General features: G+C 35.8%; 1 protein-coding gene across 1 annotated transcript in view; it reads left to right on the forward strand.

Moving 5' to 3' along the window:
• Positions 1-16515, forward strand: part of mRpL28 (mitochondrial ribosomal protein L28) — a 67097-nt gene that overhangs the window by 17714 nt on the left and 32868 nt on the right. The window contains exons 3-4 of the mRNA XM_090396774.1: positions 5724-5849; positions 10400-10541. Of these exons, the coding sequence (XP_090252900.1) occupies positions 5724-5849; positions 10400-10541 (268 nt within the window). The remainder of the gene's footprint in view (positions 1-5723; positions 5850-10399; positions 10542-16515) is intronic.

A 16515-nucleotide genomic window follows, 5' to 3' on the forward strand; every position in this document is an offset into this window, starting at 1 on the left:
CTATGGGACGTAATGGCACATTTTCTTTGTGTATTTTTGGGAGCCCATATATGCAGGGGGGTCTAGAGTTATAGGGTTTTAGTCTGTTGGTAATCTCCACAGGCCAAGAAGTGACCTTCTTACGGAGCCTATGGAGTTTTCTAATTTGTGAGCTGGTGGGATTGTAATCAATGGGGAGGTAAGTGGAGCGATCTAATAATAAAGCCTTGAGCTTACCTGTGTAGTCTTTAAGATTGAGTACCACAGTGGCGTTCCCCTTATCCGCTTTGGTGATCACTATTTTTTTGTTTCTCTTCAATTCTTGTAGTGCCTTGTATTCACTAATGGATATGTTGGATTTTGGAGGTTTTGCTTTATTGAGAACACAGGCTACATCCAATCTAATGTCGTTGGCGATGTGGGTTGGAAGTTGGCGGATCCCGCGTTCAATTTGAATCATTAATTCCTCGGCCGGTAATTTCCTAGGAGCAATGGCGAAGTTGTGACCACGTGACAGAGCGTGGATTGCTTCTGGCTTTAAGGTAGCTGACGATAGGTTAACAACAGTGTTGGTTTGTAGTTTCGACGCCGAGTTCTTTGTTAGTTTATCAAACTTGTTGATATGTCGGCTTCGTACTCGTTCAAATTCTTTTTTAGCTGCCGTACACGAGACATCATGTAAGACCGACCAAAGCTCGTGATTCAGCGTATGTGAAAGCTCGTTTTCCAGCGTTGCTATCGCGGTGTTTATATCGGCTAGGGAACCGCGTGTAGCGGTAATTTGTTCCCGAAGTAATGCCTGGCTAGCGCGGTTGTAAATACGGAGAGCTTTCTGTGAGATGAAGCGGTGTTTGAATTTAACACAGTTCGGGATGACATGATTATCCCGGCAGCGTTTTAGGAATGCCAGACGGTTGAGTTGTCTGGATAATTTCAGCCTCAGTTTGCCGTAATGGCGGGCCTTGCGTGCGAAGAGATCTCCGTGGATGATCATTATTCTTGTTGAGAGGCTTATACGCTGGTTAGACATAATAACTAATATTTAAGGAATTGACAGCGTATACTGGAAATATAGATTAAATAAACTTTAATATACACTTTCCGATATTTCGGCGAACGTTACGTTGCCATCTTCTTGGGAACTTACTAAAAGGACACGTGCACACAAGTACTAATACAACAAATGAGACTGAGGCTAGGACGCTAGCGTTTTCCTAAAGTCCTGATGGTGCCCCCTGGCGGGCTAAACTGGTAGTTCTTGGCCTTTGGGCTGAAGTTCTTTTGATAAAAGTTTCCCAAATTTGGGGCAGTTTCATGCATCCAAATTTGTTGAGGTTTGGCATGTTCCTAAGGGCCAAGGCTGATTCCATGAATAGTCTTTCATACTTGAACTTGCTGCGGTGTATTACTGTGGCTTTCTTCCATCTTATTCTGTGGCGAGTATCCAGAGCGTGGTCTGCAAGCCCAGAGTGGCTGTACTGGTGGAATCGGATGTAATCCTTGTGTTCTGAGATTCTGATATTTGCTGTCCTGCCTGTTTGGCCAAAGTAGGACAGTTTACAGCTGCAAGGGACCTGGATATACACCAGGTAGGTCTAGGGGAAGTGGTTGGTCTTTGGTAGAGCAGATAAGGGATGCCAGTTTTCTATGTGGTCTGTAACAAGTGGTCAGGTCATGTTTTTTTAAGATTTTATTGATTTTTTCTGAGGTGCCTCTGATGTAGGGAATAGTGATGGATTTAGAGTAATCTTTTTTGTGAGGGGGAGGGGGTGGTGGGTTGTGGATGACTGGGTTAAGTATTTTTTGGATTTTTTTTTTGGAGGGGGTAGCCGTTGGCTGAGAAAGTGTCACGGATGTGATTTAGTTCAGAGGTTAGGGCTTGATCATTAGAACAGATTATTTTTGCCCTGTTGAATAATGTTTTAATAACTCCATATTGTTGTGAGGGGGGGGGGGTGGGATTGTTGGTGGATGTATCTGCCAGTATGGGTGGGTTTTCTATAAACTGAGAAAACCAAGGTTCCATCAGGTTGGCGGGTGACTAGTGTGTCTAGGAAGGGGAGGTTATTGTTTTCCTCTTTTTCCAGGGTGAATTTGATTCTAGGGTGTTGGTTGTTCAAGTGTGTTAGGAAGGAGAGGAGTGAATCCGGGCCATGTGGCCAAATAGCAAAAACATCATCAACATAGCGAAGCCATATGGTAGGTTTTTGTGGGGCTGAGTTTAAGGCTTTCTCTTCAAACATCTCCATGAAAAAGTTGGCCAAGGGTGGGGAAAGTGGTGAACCCATGGCTGTCCCCTCTATCTGTTTGTAGAATTTTTCCTGCCAAACGAAATAGCCCGAGTTCATTGTAAACTGAAATAGGGCTGAGATATCAGGAGGAAATTTAGCTTGGCATTGATGTCTCCTCCCTATTCACGAATGTCCCTCTCAAAGAAACCTTAGAGCTAATCCAAGCTAAATTTCCTCCCGATATCTCAGCCCTATTTCAGTTTACAATGAACTCGGGCTATTTCGTTTGGCAGGAAAAATTCTACAAACAGATAGAGGGGACAGCCATGGGTTCACCACTTTCCCCACCCTTGGCCAACTTTTTCATGGAGATGTTTGAAGAGAAAGCCTTAAACTCAGCCCCACAAAAACCTACCATATGGCTTCGCTATGTTGATGATGTTTTTGCTATTTGGCCACATGGCCCGGATTCACTCCTCTCCTTCCTAACACACTTGAACAACCAACACCCTAGAATCAAATTCACCCTGGAAAAAGAGGAAAACAATAACCTCCCCTTCCTAGACACACTAGTCACCCGCCAACCTGATGGAACCTTGGTTTTCTCAGTTTATAGAAAACCCACCCATACTGGCAGATACATCCACCAACAATCCCACCACCCCCCCCTCACAACAATATGGAGTTATTAAAACATTATTCAACAGGGCAAAAATAATCTGTTCTAATGATCAAGCCCTAACCTCTGAACTAAATCACATCCGTGACACTTTCTCAGCCAACGGCTACCCCCTCCAAAAAATCCAAAAAATACTTAACCCAGTCATCCACAACCCACCACCCCCTCCCCCTCACAAAAAAGATTACTCTAAATCCATCACTATTCCCTACATCAGAGGCACCTCAGAAAAAATCAATAAAATCTTAAAAAAACATGACCTGACCACTTGTTACAGACCACATAGAAAACTGGCATCCCTTATCCGCTCTACCAAAGACCAACCACTTCCCCTAGACCTACCTGGTGTATACCAGGTCCCTTGCAGCTGTAAACTGTCCTACTTTGGCCAAACAGGCAGGACAGCAAATATCAGAATCTCAGAACACAAGGATTACATCCGATTCCACCAGTACAGCCACTCTGGGCTTGCAGACCACGCTCTGGATACTCGCCACAGAATAAGATGGAAGAAAGCCACAGTAATACACCACAGCAAGTTCAAATATGAAAGACTATTCATGGAATCAGCCTCGGCCCTTAGGAACATGCCAAACCTCAACAAATTTGGATGCATGAAACTGCCCCAAATTTGGGAAACTTTTATCAAAAGAACTTCAGCCCAAAGGCCAAGAACTACCAATTTAGCCCGCCAGGGGGCACCATCAGGACTTTAGGAAAACGCTAGCGTCCTAGCCTCAGTCTCATTTGTTGTATTAGTACTTGTGTGCACGTGTCCTTTTAGTAAGTTCCCAAGAAGATGGCAACGTAACGTTCGCCGAAATATCGGAAAGTGTATATTAAAATTTATTTAATCTATATTTCCAGTATACGCTGTCAATTCCTTAAATATTAGTTACTATTTGTTTGATTTAGCAATTTTTCGTAGTAATTATTCCATACTTCAAAGATATCTTTTTCTTCCATTTTCATGTCACCTTTATCATCTGTAATTCTTTTTACAGCACTGTTTCCTCCATTTCGGAGCTTCTTCAATAACCTCCAGAATATATTGATGTTTCTTTTCTATGTTCTTACCGAAGTCTTCCCATGACTTTTGTTTAGCTAGTTTTACACAGTGTTTAGCTTTCTTACATTTGTCTCTATATTCTTTAAGAGCACAAGCTGACTTATTTGCCAGGAACTTTTGATATGTTTTCTTCTTTTTCTTCACTGCCTCTTTAACTTCCTGTCCACCATGGAGTTCTGATTTTTCTATCCTTGCAGACAACCTCATCACATGCCTATCTGGCAGAATCAATCGAAGTTTTCTTCAGCGCTTGGTTCTGAATCTCCAAGGTTTGGTATTCGACCAGAAATGCTCAAGTATGGAGGTATAAAAGTCTTGCAGTAGCTTCACTGCATAGTTCAGAAGACCTGGTCAGAGGGACTAATTCCAGATGATTGGAGTAGAGCTGTCATAGTACCCATATATAAAAAGGGAAATAAAACTGAATGTGAGAATTACATAGGTATTTCTGTATTTCTGTTCCTGGATACACTTGAGAAACGGTTGAGAAGGATTGTGGAAGAGAAGCTTTGTAAAGAACAAGCTGGTTTTCTGCCCAATAGAGGCTGTCAGGTTCAGATTTTCAATTTACAATAAATAGTTGAGAAATCATGGGAATATAACAAAGATCTGCATTTAAGTTTTGTAGATCTGGAAAAGGCATATGGCAAGGTGCCGAGAGAAAAGCTATTCAAAACGCTACAGTTGTATGGTGTCAATGGGGCATTATATCAAGCAATTATTTTTTTAAGTTTTAAGTCTGCAGTTAGAATTGAACGAAGTACAGGAAGATGGTTTAATGCTAAATCTGGTGTCAGACAAGGATGTACATTAATCATTATCCCCTCTGTTATTCATTATCTATGTCGATCACATTATGAAGGAAAGTGGTATTAAACCTGATATCAAAATTGGAGATGTTAATCTCAGCTCTTTGCTTTATGCAGATAATGTTATTCTTCTAAATAAATCCAGATTTGGAGGTGGGAAAACCCCATACCTTCGTATGAGACCTGGTTTTTAGTGACGATGGTAAATTAAATATGGAAATAGATAACAGAATCAACAAAACTGGTATAGTACGAAGTCAACTGGATAAATTTATATTGAATAAGAGAGAAATTAGTCAAAACACTAAATTAGCTGTATACAAGACAGTGTTCAAACCAATTTTAACTTATGGATCTGAGAGCTGAGTTAGAAACAAAACACTTGTCCAAAGTTTAGAGACCGCAGATATGAGAGTCCTGAGAAAGATTAAGGGCATTATCATATGGCATCAGTTGCAATATCATATTAAACATGAGGATATTAGGAAAGAACTTGGCATTGTTGACATCCTGGAATGTGATGGTAGAGCTAATTTCAGGTGGTATGTTCACTTAAACAGAATGGAAGAGGAAAGATTAACAAAACAAGTTTTCTTGCCAGGTTGTTAGGAAAAAGGCCAAGAGGAAGGCCAAGATATAGGTGGATTGATACATTAAAAAGTGCCTTAGAAGACAGAAATATATAAGACCTGATAATGTTGGAGTCTTGACAAGTAACAGATTGATTTGGAGGATAATTGTAGATATTAAGTTAGTTGCAATATAAGTTGTTCATACAGTACTATCATATCCTGTACACCATTGAGGGTACATGTCAGGAGTTTGATGATGATGATTATTATTATTAGGATTAAGTATATATGGATATGTGTATATTTGTGTGCATGTCTATTATCATTTGCAGATCACTTAAATACTGAGTTAACATAATTAAACTATAACATTTTGTAATTTAGGAAAAGAGTACTTAACATCCCTATTCCTTTAATATATCCTAAGCAAGCTGATGAAGGTATTTGGGGAGGAGAAGGTGTTGTTAAAGGTTTCTATAAAAAGCCAAAGAAGAGATGGGTGCGGTGCAGGTATGGAATCCTTTAAATTTCAAGTTTGTTACAACTCTGAAACTTTATTTTGTAAAATGTTTATGAAATATCAGTTGAAATGGGTGCAGTAATTTCTGTTAACTGTGTGCAAGCGGTGATCTTAATCTGTTGAGAAGAGAAAGTTTGAATTTCCATTCTGTTTTTATGTTTAGCCCTTACATGAGAGGTTGGTTTATCGACCTATAGTACATTAGTACTGTAAATGGGTAGTGGGTTGGGAAAGGAAAAATTTACATTTGATTTAAAAGCCTCTCTATTGTATTCCTTGAGAAACGCATGAGGGGGGGGGGAAGAATGTTCCACAATATAGCAGTAGCAGGGATGGAGGAGGAAAAAACTTGTTCTGTGGTTTCAGGGTGTACTCTGAAGAGATATTAAATGGCAGCTACATGTGTTCCAAACAGCTTGGTACTAAGTACAGAAATTATTGATGCTATTTCCAATGAACATTTGCTATGGAATTATTTATAGATACACAAAGTGCACAAATCAAATGTCTGTGCAAAAGTGGGAGTAGTGAGTTGGTAAGAGTTAGGTCATTATTCAATCTAATTGTTCTCCTCTGTATTGTGTCAAGCATTTTGAGGGAGCTCTTGAGGGGGGGGGGGGCACTCCACATGTGAGAGCAGTATTCAATAACTGAGTGAATTTGTGATTTGTATAAGGTTAACAGCTGTTCAGAGGTGAAGTAATGTCTTCAGCAAAAGAGAAATCCTAGTTTTTTAGAAGCTGAGGATGCAGTGGTTATGATGTGTTTATGCCAGGAGAAGCTTGATATCAGGGTACTTCCAAGAAGAGAAATCTCATCTTGTCTGGAAATTTAAGTGTTGTCAAAAATCATACTGGAAGAAAATGGTTCTTTTTTTTTTGTGAGAAATAAGACAGAACTGGATTTTACTAACATTGAAATTTAATCTAGCATTGAAATATTGGAAAGTATATATTAAAGTTTGATTTAATTTATATTTCTAGTATATGCTGTCAATTCCTCAAGTATTTAATAATCACGAAATTGAATCCCATCGGATGACTTGGAGGTCAGAATTGAGGGCGGTGGTGGATGATGTTCTGTAGGTTGAGGTGAGTTGTGTAGAGTATGGTTTATGAAATGAAAGGGAGGAGTGCAGTGTGCTATCATTTGCAAAACTGTGTATTGGGTTGGAGGTCAACTAAAGTAGGTCATTGATATATATATAGCTGGAAGAGGGTTGGTGAGAGAGAGTGGAACCTTTGCATTAGATGAATGGTGAGAGGATAAGGAACCATCCACCATCACACATAGTGTGCATCCGGATAGAAAGCTGGCAATCCAACAGACCAAATGATGGAAGTTTGCTTTAGTCTTTGTGCCGTACCGACCATTTTTAATCATTAAAAATTTTACTAAAATAAAGAGCCAAAAGGCTTCACTTCGGCGATGCAAAATTTATGAAAAATTTATAAAAATTTTGCTCTCTTAAGGTTTCTGCTTGGTCTCTGATGGAAAACCAACCAGTTTGAAACAGCTGTCAGGCCAGTGAAACCTTATCAAATTGGACCAATAGGAGGCGAATATATGGATGCTGTCATAGCGGGCATATCTCCTATAAGTCCAGCTAGGGCAACTCATAAATACTGGCGAGTGTATTTCCATAAGTTATCTGGTCAGATTTCATACGAAACTTTTATAGTTTCTGTATTTGGCTTTAAAATAATGCTGGATTTAATATCTACTTGATTTTTATAAATTAAAAATTTTATTTTTATATTAGTTTTGTAAATTTCAGATACAGTCTAGAATGATATATTAAAATCCTATTAATTAACAATTCTTTTACATAATTTAATTTCAGTATAATAACATATATAATATTTTGACATGCACCATATATCTCAGCACATGAGTGTATACAGTAGTACCTAAAGTGAGCAATGGTGTTGCTACAGTATGCTGAGAAATGTGCAAACAAGGCTGTCCTACTTTTCCTTAGACTTAATTTTCCACTGAAAAATATTAAGGTTGTGTATATTATTCCAGCTACTCCACAATTTTGCACTTGGGTATGGTAAATGAGGATTCACCTCTGGTGTTAAAATAGCCTATCAGTAAATGTTGGGGATATGGGAACTAGTGTGCTGCTGAGTTTTATGCTTTGTTCATGTGGGCTGCAGCCAGAAAAGTTTGAGAAACATTGTTCTGTGTAATGGGTTGAAAAATCACCTCCTGATATTCCCTTTCAGTCGTTTCCAACCATAGGTGATTTTGCAGGCATTGTTCCCCACAAAATATTCCTGGTGAGATTTTTACAGGGTAGTTCACCATTGCTTTCTTCACCCCCCCCCCCCCAAATATTATCTGGGCTCAGGAGAAAGTGGAACAACTTTCAACAACTAACTATCTCTAATCCAGAGTATTATAATAATACAGTGTGACACCTTTTGGCAACTCATATATAATAATATCACTGCTGCATTACTTCAACCTTGGTATCACCTCTGGGTCTGGCTCCCACTGATGAGACCTCAATAAAGGTCGAAACTGGTGTGGGTAGTGACTCTTCCCATAATGCAAAGTATTATACATGTCCACAAGGAGATGTGCTTTGCATTATGGGATACTAAGGCAAGTGATGTGAAGTCATACCCTCCTTTAGTACAAGTTGTCCCAGTCCTGGAAATACTTCAGGCACAAACTTTGTTTGCTTACAATTGGATAAAGGATTAAACCAAGTATATAATTTCTTGGTATCTTTAATTTATAGTATAACCAAGTGGAAAAACTTTCAACAATGAAGCAAAACAATGTTTTTTTTGACATGAAATATATTCACATCTGAGCTACTTGTATATAGAGGCTAATGATTTCGTATCACTTACCTTAGTATGTATCCCATAATGCAAAGCACACACCCTCTTTTGGATGTGTATAATGCTATGTATAATGGGAAGGGCCACTACCCAGACTGGTTTCGACCTTTATTGATGTCTCATCAGTGGGAGCCAGACCTAGGAGAGATACCAAGATTAAAGTAATGCAGAAGTCACATATATCTCATATACAAGTAGCCAAAAGGTGCTCAACCTTATTAATACTGGATGAGGGAAAGATGCAGAAAGTTTTTTACCTTGGATTTATTATACATTAAAGTTACCAAGAAATTATGTAGTTGCCTATTAAAGGCAACTACATAATTTCCCAAGGAAGCAAAACAATGTTTTGCATCTGAGCTACTTGCATATAGAGGCTAATGACTTCATATCACTTGCCTTAGTATGTTTTAAAAAAACCAACTTTAACTTATGAATCTAAGAATTAGGTTAGAAATAAAACATTTGATCAAAGACTGAAAAATCATTGACATGAAATTTATGAAGAAAATTAGATTATGAGCGTAACTGGAGAATAAATGAATTGGCATCAATGACAGAACCATATTAAACAAATATTAAAAAGGAAGACTATGTTATTAATATTCAAGAATATGTAAGTAAAGCTAACCTGAAGTGGTATAGTCATTTTTGTAGAATGTCAGATGAAGGATTAACAAAAGTCAGATATTTGAAAGCAAAAATACCAGGAAAATACTTGCGGTGGAATAGTCTTTGAATGCAAAAGCTGAACAAATTAGAGACCTAATAAATAGTAGATCAATTTGGAAGAAAACTGCTGAGAGAAAACAAATAATACAGTTTTTGTTGCATTCGAGTATTGTAATAATTGTTTGTTTCTTGAATTTATATATCAAAAAAAAAGATTAATGTGTGAAATTGCAATATTGACATGATGGAGCCTCTTACCATTATGCATTAATTGTTTCATTAATTAATTTAGTTTTTTCTCAGAGAAGTGAATAAAATAATTTAGAGCTGTGAACCAATCCTTAAGATGTTGTATTGTGCTGTCCTTGATTTCTTCTCATTTCCCTCCTTCGAGGATATTTCAGATCACTAACATGATAAGATAATCCAGGAAATATTGAAGAAACTAAAGGTTGAAGTACATCTAGGAAATGCTTAGATTCCTGTTATGACAACTGCAGTTGCTTGAGGTGTAATAATAATTTGGAACTTTTTATGGATAATGTCATTTTTTGTATTTCTGTTTTGGCTTTGAGTATGTTGCACTTTAATGGAAGTCATTGTTATTCAAAGGAACTAAAGGTATAAACTTTTTAAAGATTAACAAGTCATGCATACTATTTATGTGTTACTACTCATACATATCAGGTACATATTAGAGTATTATTTTTCATGACTTTATATAAGACAGAAGATCGTTTACTAATCATATCATTTTGTCTTGTCAATCAAATTACTAAATTTGATTTTATGCAGTCTCGTTTATGATACATTGTATATTTACTGTATGCTATGACTTCAGCTGAGACCTCTTGAAAGGTTTCAGCTGAAGTCATAGCATCATTGCAGTGCAATAGGAAATTCACTATAATAAACTCCTTTGGTCCTTATGAGTTTTCTGTAGTGAGAGTCAGCTGTACATGCCAAGTCTTCTGTTTTATCTGTAGTAAAAGTTATTTTGTATTTATTAGGAGTCCTCGTTTTTATGTTCCTAATTTGAAGAGCAGCTTGCTATATAGTGAGATACTTGACAAATACATGAAGGTTACAGTTACTGAAAGAACACTACGTCTGGTTGATGAAAATTATGGTTTTGATTTTTATATTCTTAAAGTGAGTATATTTTACCTCAGCAGTATTTATTTATCTGTGTCTTTCTATTAATAATTGGTACAGCTTGTTTATTATGAAACTTTTCAAAATTATTGTGAATTAAGAATAATTCTAAAAATTAATAAAATACTACTGAAAAATTGCCTTAGCCTTTTCTCAAATATGGAGGCATAAAAGTTGTATAGTGACTACACTGCATAATTCAGAAACCCCTGTTCAGAAGGTTAAATTCCAGATGATTGGAGTGGAGCTCTCCTAGTACCCATCTATATAAGGCAATAAAATTGAATGTGAGAATTAAAAATTCCTTGCTGAGTATTCCTGGTTAAGATTTATATAGTCATCTTGAGAAAAGGCTAAGAAAAATTGTGGAAGAGAAACTTGGAGAAGAACAAGCTGGGTTCAGGCAAATAGAGATTGCCAGGAGCAGATTTTCATCTTAAGAGAAATAGTTGAGCCATCATTGGCATATAACAAGAATCTGTAGGATGCAAGTTTTATAGATTCTGGAAAATACATATGATAAGGAGCCAAGAGAAAAGCCTTTCAATTACAGTTATATTGAGCAATGTGTGGTCTATATTTTAGTCATAAATCAGCAGCTAGAATTGAAGGTACAGGAAGATGGTTTGATAAAAATCAGGTGTGAGACAAGGGTGCACATTATCTCCACTGTTATTCATCATCTATATGGATCATATTATGAAGAAAAGTGTCATTAGACATGATATCGAAATTGGAGATATTAATCACATCTTAATTTATGCAGATGATGTTGCACTTTTAAATAAATTCACAAAAATTTCCTAATAAATTGAATAACTGCATGCACATATCATTATTTTTATGTTCCCTGAAGATGGTAATGTAACATTACCGATATATAGGATGTATTAATTAAAGTTTTTTAATTAATATTTTAGTATATGTTGTCTTTCCCCAAAATCTGACAGTTATGTATTACCAACATATAAGTTTTTCTGCATGAATAACTGCTGTAATGAATTTGTTATGAAAATCAGCAATAAAAAGACAGCCTGTGAAAATAAGCATTGAAAACATCACCTGCATCTTGAATGCCAAACTTAAAGAACTTTTTTTGCAGATGGCAAATTAAATATGGCAAGAGACAACAGAATTAGCAAAGTTGCTCTGATAGGAAGTGAAATGAATAAATTTCTATGGAATAAGAGAGAAATTAATCAACACACTAAACTAGCTGTATACAAATTGTTATTCAAACCAATTTTAACTTCTGGATCTGAGAACTGGGTTAGAAATAAAACACTTGATCAAAGACTGGAGACCACAGATATGATAGTTCTGAGAAAGATTAGGAGAGTGATCAGATCACATAAATTGCAGAATCCTGTTAAAAAATGAGGATATTTGGAACATACTTAACATTGTTAGCATTTAGGTTAGGAAAACAAGTGTTTCTTTGCCAGGATGACAGGAAAAACAACCCAGAGAAAGACCAAGATGTAGGTGGATTAGTATAGTCTTAAGAGGTGCTTTAAAAGACCAAAATATAATATTTGACAATGTTGAAGTCCAAGAGATAAAAGATTAATTTGTAGGATAATTGTCAGTAGGAAGTTAGTAGTGATCTAGCCTTTTTATTCAGTATTACCATAATATCCTGTATTTCCATAATATCCTCTGAATATGCATATAAAGAATTTGATGTTGATGATAAGATATGGAGATTTTATTCAGATCAAGTAATTCATCACTGATATTTACCATACTTCATGGTTTTTGAAGTTATGTATGTTATTGCTAGTTAGCACTTTTCACTGCCAATTTAATATTTTTAGGCTCAGCTGTGAAAATTATTCAGAACAGAACATCTTCCCACTTAAAACAGGCAATGTCAATCACTGATGGTGTAAAATAGGCTACTTTCTTATATAGTGAAACCTGTGGAATATCCATAACTATAGAATAACACGTATGCCACAGTAAATAACTTTTTTATTATGTAAATATCAAGACCACATCTGTCTTATCAAACCTCACAAATATGGCCTTGCACAACATAGAATTGAAAATGCTAACTACAGGATCCAATGGCAAAACACTAAGCTGCCACATATATCCATATATAAACATGAACATTTATATAAAGAAAGTGTGGAAGCCTTACTTCATAGACTTAATCTTAATTGGAACAACTGTCTTGCTATTCCAAAAGTTTGGGAAATTGTTATCCTTAGTTGTATTAAATAAATTTATTTGTTATATTTTAATTTAATTTAATTTGTTCATTTCAGCCAATTAGTTTAATCCATGAATGCATGACTGTATACATAGAATGATTCCAATTTAAGCATGTGCACTATTGTTTTTAAATTAAATTCCTATTGTTATTTGATAATTGCTGAGGATGTCTTATGATACATAAGACGAAATATTTACATAATAAAAAAAAAGTTATGTGGTGATGTAAGAGTGATATGGGCTAATATCAGAATTGGGAATTGGACAATGAGACTTATTTGTGCTTATGATCCCACAGAAGGTTCTACTAAGGTAGAAGTGGAGGAATTTTTTGGTGCTTTAGAAAAAGCATCTGACACAATGAAAAAGGAAAAGTTGGTCCTTCTTGGGGATCTAAATAGTAGAGTAGGAAATGATTGTCAGACATACAAAAATATTTTGGGAAAATTTGGAGAAAAGAGCAAAGCTAATAATAATGGCAAATACCTGTTGGATTTCTGCTCAGGGCATGGACTGGTTATTACTAACACCATGTTCCAACATAAAAATGTGCACAAATTGATATGGAGAGAAGAAGCAAGGAATAAGAAAAGTCTCATTGACTATGTTATTGTTGATAGTGATGTTTTCTCCCTGGTGCAGGACACCAGAGTGTACAGAGGATTTGAAATTGGAAGTGATCACTATTTAGTCTTGAGCAGGATAAAATTGAATTTCATATTGAAAAGAATAACATGTAAGAAAGTTTTAAAGCGAATAAAAGTTGAGCAGCTCTCAGATGTGAACTGTAGACTAAAATACACAAAGATTATTGAAGAAAAAATGAAAGAGTTTGAGAACAGGAACCAAACCTTGGAGATTCAGTGGCAAGCCTTGAAGAAAACACTGATTGATTCACCCAGAGAAGCATGTGGTGAGGTTGTCTGCAAGGATAGAAAAATCAGAAATGGTGGACACAGGAAGTTATCAATATAAAGTTTTGATATAAAGTATATCAAAAAATCAAAAGTTCCTGACTTATTTGCCAGGAACTTTTGATATACTTTATATCAAAAGTTCCTGGCAAATAAGAGCTTTTGCTCGTAGAGATTACAGAAACAAATGTAAGAAAGCAAAACACTATGTAAAACTAGCTAAACAAAAGTCATGGGAGGACTTTGACAAGAACATAGAAAATAAATATCAAGAAGGTGGTAAGATATTCTGGAGGTTGTTAAAGAAGCTTAGAAATGGAAGAAAGAGTACTGTAAAAGGAGTTAGAGTTAATAAAGGTGACATGAAAATGGGGGGAAAAGATATCCTCGAAGTAAGCAGTAATTACTTCGAAAAACTGTTAAATGAAACATGCAGTGATAGCACAGTGGTAAAAGACACTCAACAGGCATACAGTCAGGAATACATATCCCTACTTGAAGTAGAAAAAGCCATCAAAGGAATTGAAATGTGGAAAGACAGCAGGAATAGATGATATTCGACCAGAAATGCTGAAGTATGGTGGTATAAAAGTCTTACAGTGGCTGCACTGCATAGTTCAGAAAGCCTGGACAGAGGGACGAATTTCCGATGATTGGAGTAGAGCTCTAATAGTACCCATATATAAAAAAAGAAATAAAACTGAATGTGAGAATTACAGAGGTATTTCCCTACTGAGTATTCCTGGCAAGATTATGCAAGTATACTTGAGAAACGGTTTTAAAGAATTGTGGAAGAACAAGCTGGATTCAGGCTAAATAGAAGCTGTCAGGATCAGATTTTCACTTTATGATAAATAGTTGAGAAAGCATGGGAATATTACAAAGATCTGTATTTAAGTTTTGTCGATCTGGAAAAGGCATATGACAAGGTGCCAAGAGAGAAGCTACAGTTATATGTCAGTATAACTGTAGCGTATTATAATGTCAATGAGACACTATATCAAGCAATACTTAGTCTTTATTTGAGTTGTAAGTCAGCAGTTAGAATTGAAGGACGTACAGGAAGATGATTTAATGTTAAATCTGGTGTGAGACAAGGATGTACATTATCCTCTCTGTTGTTCATTATCTATATGGATCACATTATGAAGGAAAGTGGTATTAAACATGATATCAGAATTGGAGATGTTAATGTCGGCTGCTTTGCTTTATGAGGACGATGTTATACTTCTAAATAAATCCACTACAAGTTTGCAAGATTCCCTGACTAAATTGAGTAACTGTTGTAATAGATATGGTATGGTCAGCATTAAAAAGACAAAGACGATGAAAATAGGTCGAATTGTTGAAAATGTCAACTGTGTTGTGAACGGAGAACCTGTGGAACAAGTAAAACATTTCAACTACTTAGGCACGATTTTTAGTGAAGATGGTAAATTAAATATGGAAATAGACAACAGAATCAACAAAGCTGGTATGGTAGGAAGTCCTGTAGGAATTCATATCCTGTATACCCCTTGAAGGTATACAGGTTATGAATTCCTGACATGTACCCCTTGAGGGTACATGTCAGGAATTTGATGATGATGATGATGAAAAAAAAAGTTATTTACTGCGGATATGTTGTTCTCAGTGGCTGATTAAGAATAGTTGGTTCCTGTAAGCAAATTATATTTGTGGGCCCCCAAAAAAATAATAATAAAAAAAAGAATAAAAAAAAATAAAAGTTAGGTGGCAAATAAAGGAAATTTTGTACTTTTGAATTTTTTGAACTTCTGAATTTTCTGCTTGTTAAAGGATGATAAATAATAAAACTTTATTTTTTAAAAAAAATGTTTATTATTTTTTTTTTACAATTTTACAAAGTTTTTTTTTTACAATTTTACAAAGTTTTTTTTTTTACTTGCACTATACTCAAATGATGAAAACATGAAAAGTCATACTAAAAATTTATTTTTGAAACAAATACCTCACTCTTACACGATTCAATAACAAATGAAGTTAAGGACCAACCAGGGGAAACTTCCTATCTTGGCAATGCAATCAGTTTTCGTGACCTCAAAGCTGTCAACAGCGATGTGCGCCGACATTGGTAATGCGGTTTAATTTAACCACCCAACAGGCCAAGACGTATATATACATACCATGGATGCGAAGTGCATATTAAATATAGGTTACCATGGATGCGAAGTGCATATTAAAATTGTAATACCATTGATATTACATTGAAGTATATGATGGATATATGAAGTGTAGAGGACTGATGTATTTTATCCATATTGATGGTGACGTGGTTAAAGCATAGATAGCACACGCTGTTCAAAATACAAAATACGAAGCTTGTCAACTAGTGCCGACATTGGTATTGCGGCATTATTTAAAGCATAGATAGTGCACGCTGTTCAAAATACGTATTAAAACGTAATAATGGTTTTGAAAAAATTTTCAGTTGATAATAAAAATGAAGATTTTTATGATGTTTACTGAAAACATTAATCTATTTTAAAACACTATAGGAAAATGTCTTGGCTTGTGACCCCCAAAGCTTGCGGCCCCTAGGCACGTGCCTCATTGCCTTAATGGGTAATCCGCCACTAGTTGTTCTACTGTTAAAATAGGCTTTTGGCTGGTAGAACTAGTTTAAGTCATGACCTCTCGCTCTCTCTGCTGTGTGCAATTTTGTTAAGTGATATTCATGTGCCAAACTATATATTCCTTTTTATCAGAACTGATTTATATTTTCTCAAATATTTCTCAAACAAAAAAATTGCTATATAAACTAAATAACATAATTTTATTATTCTTTTGAAGGCAAACTGAATGAATTTAAAAAATTT

This window comes from Typopeltis vanoorti, chromosome 8, assembly GCF_054136105.1.
Source record: "Typopeltis vanoorti isolate ZY-2024b chromosome 8, IOZ_Tvanoo_1.0, whole genome shotgun sequence".
NCBI classification, from domain to species: Eukaryota; Metazoa; Arthropoda; class Arachnida; order Uropygi; family Thelyphonidae; genus Typopeltis; species Typopeltis vanoorti.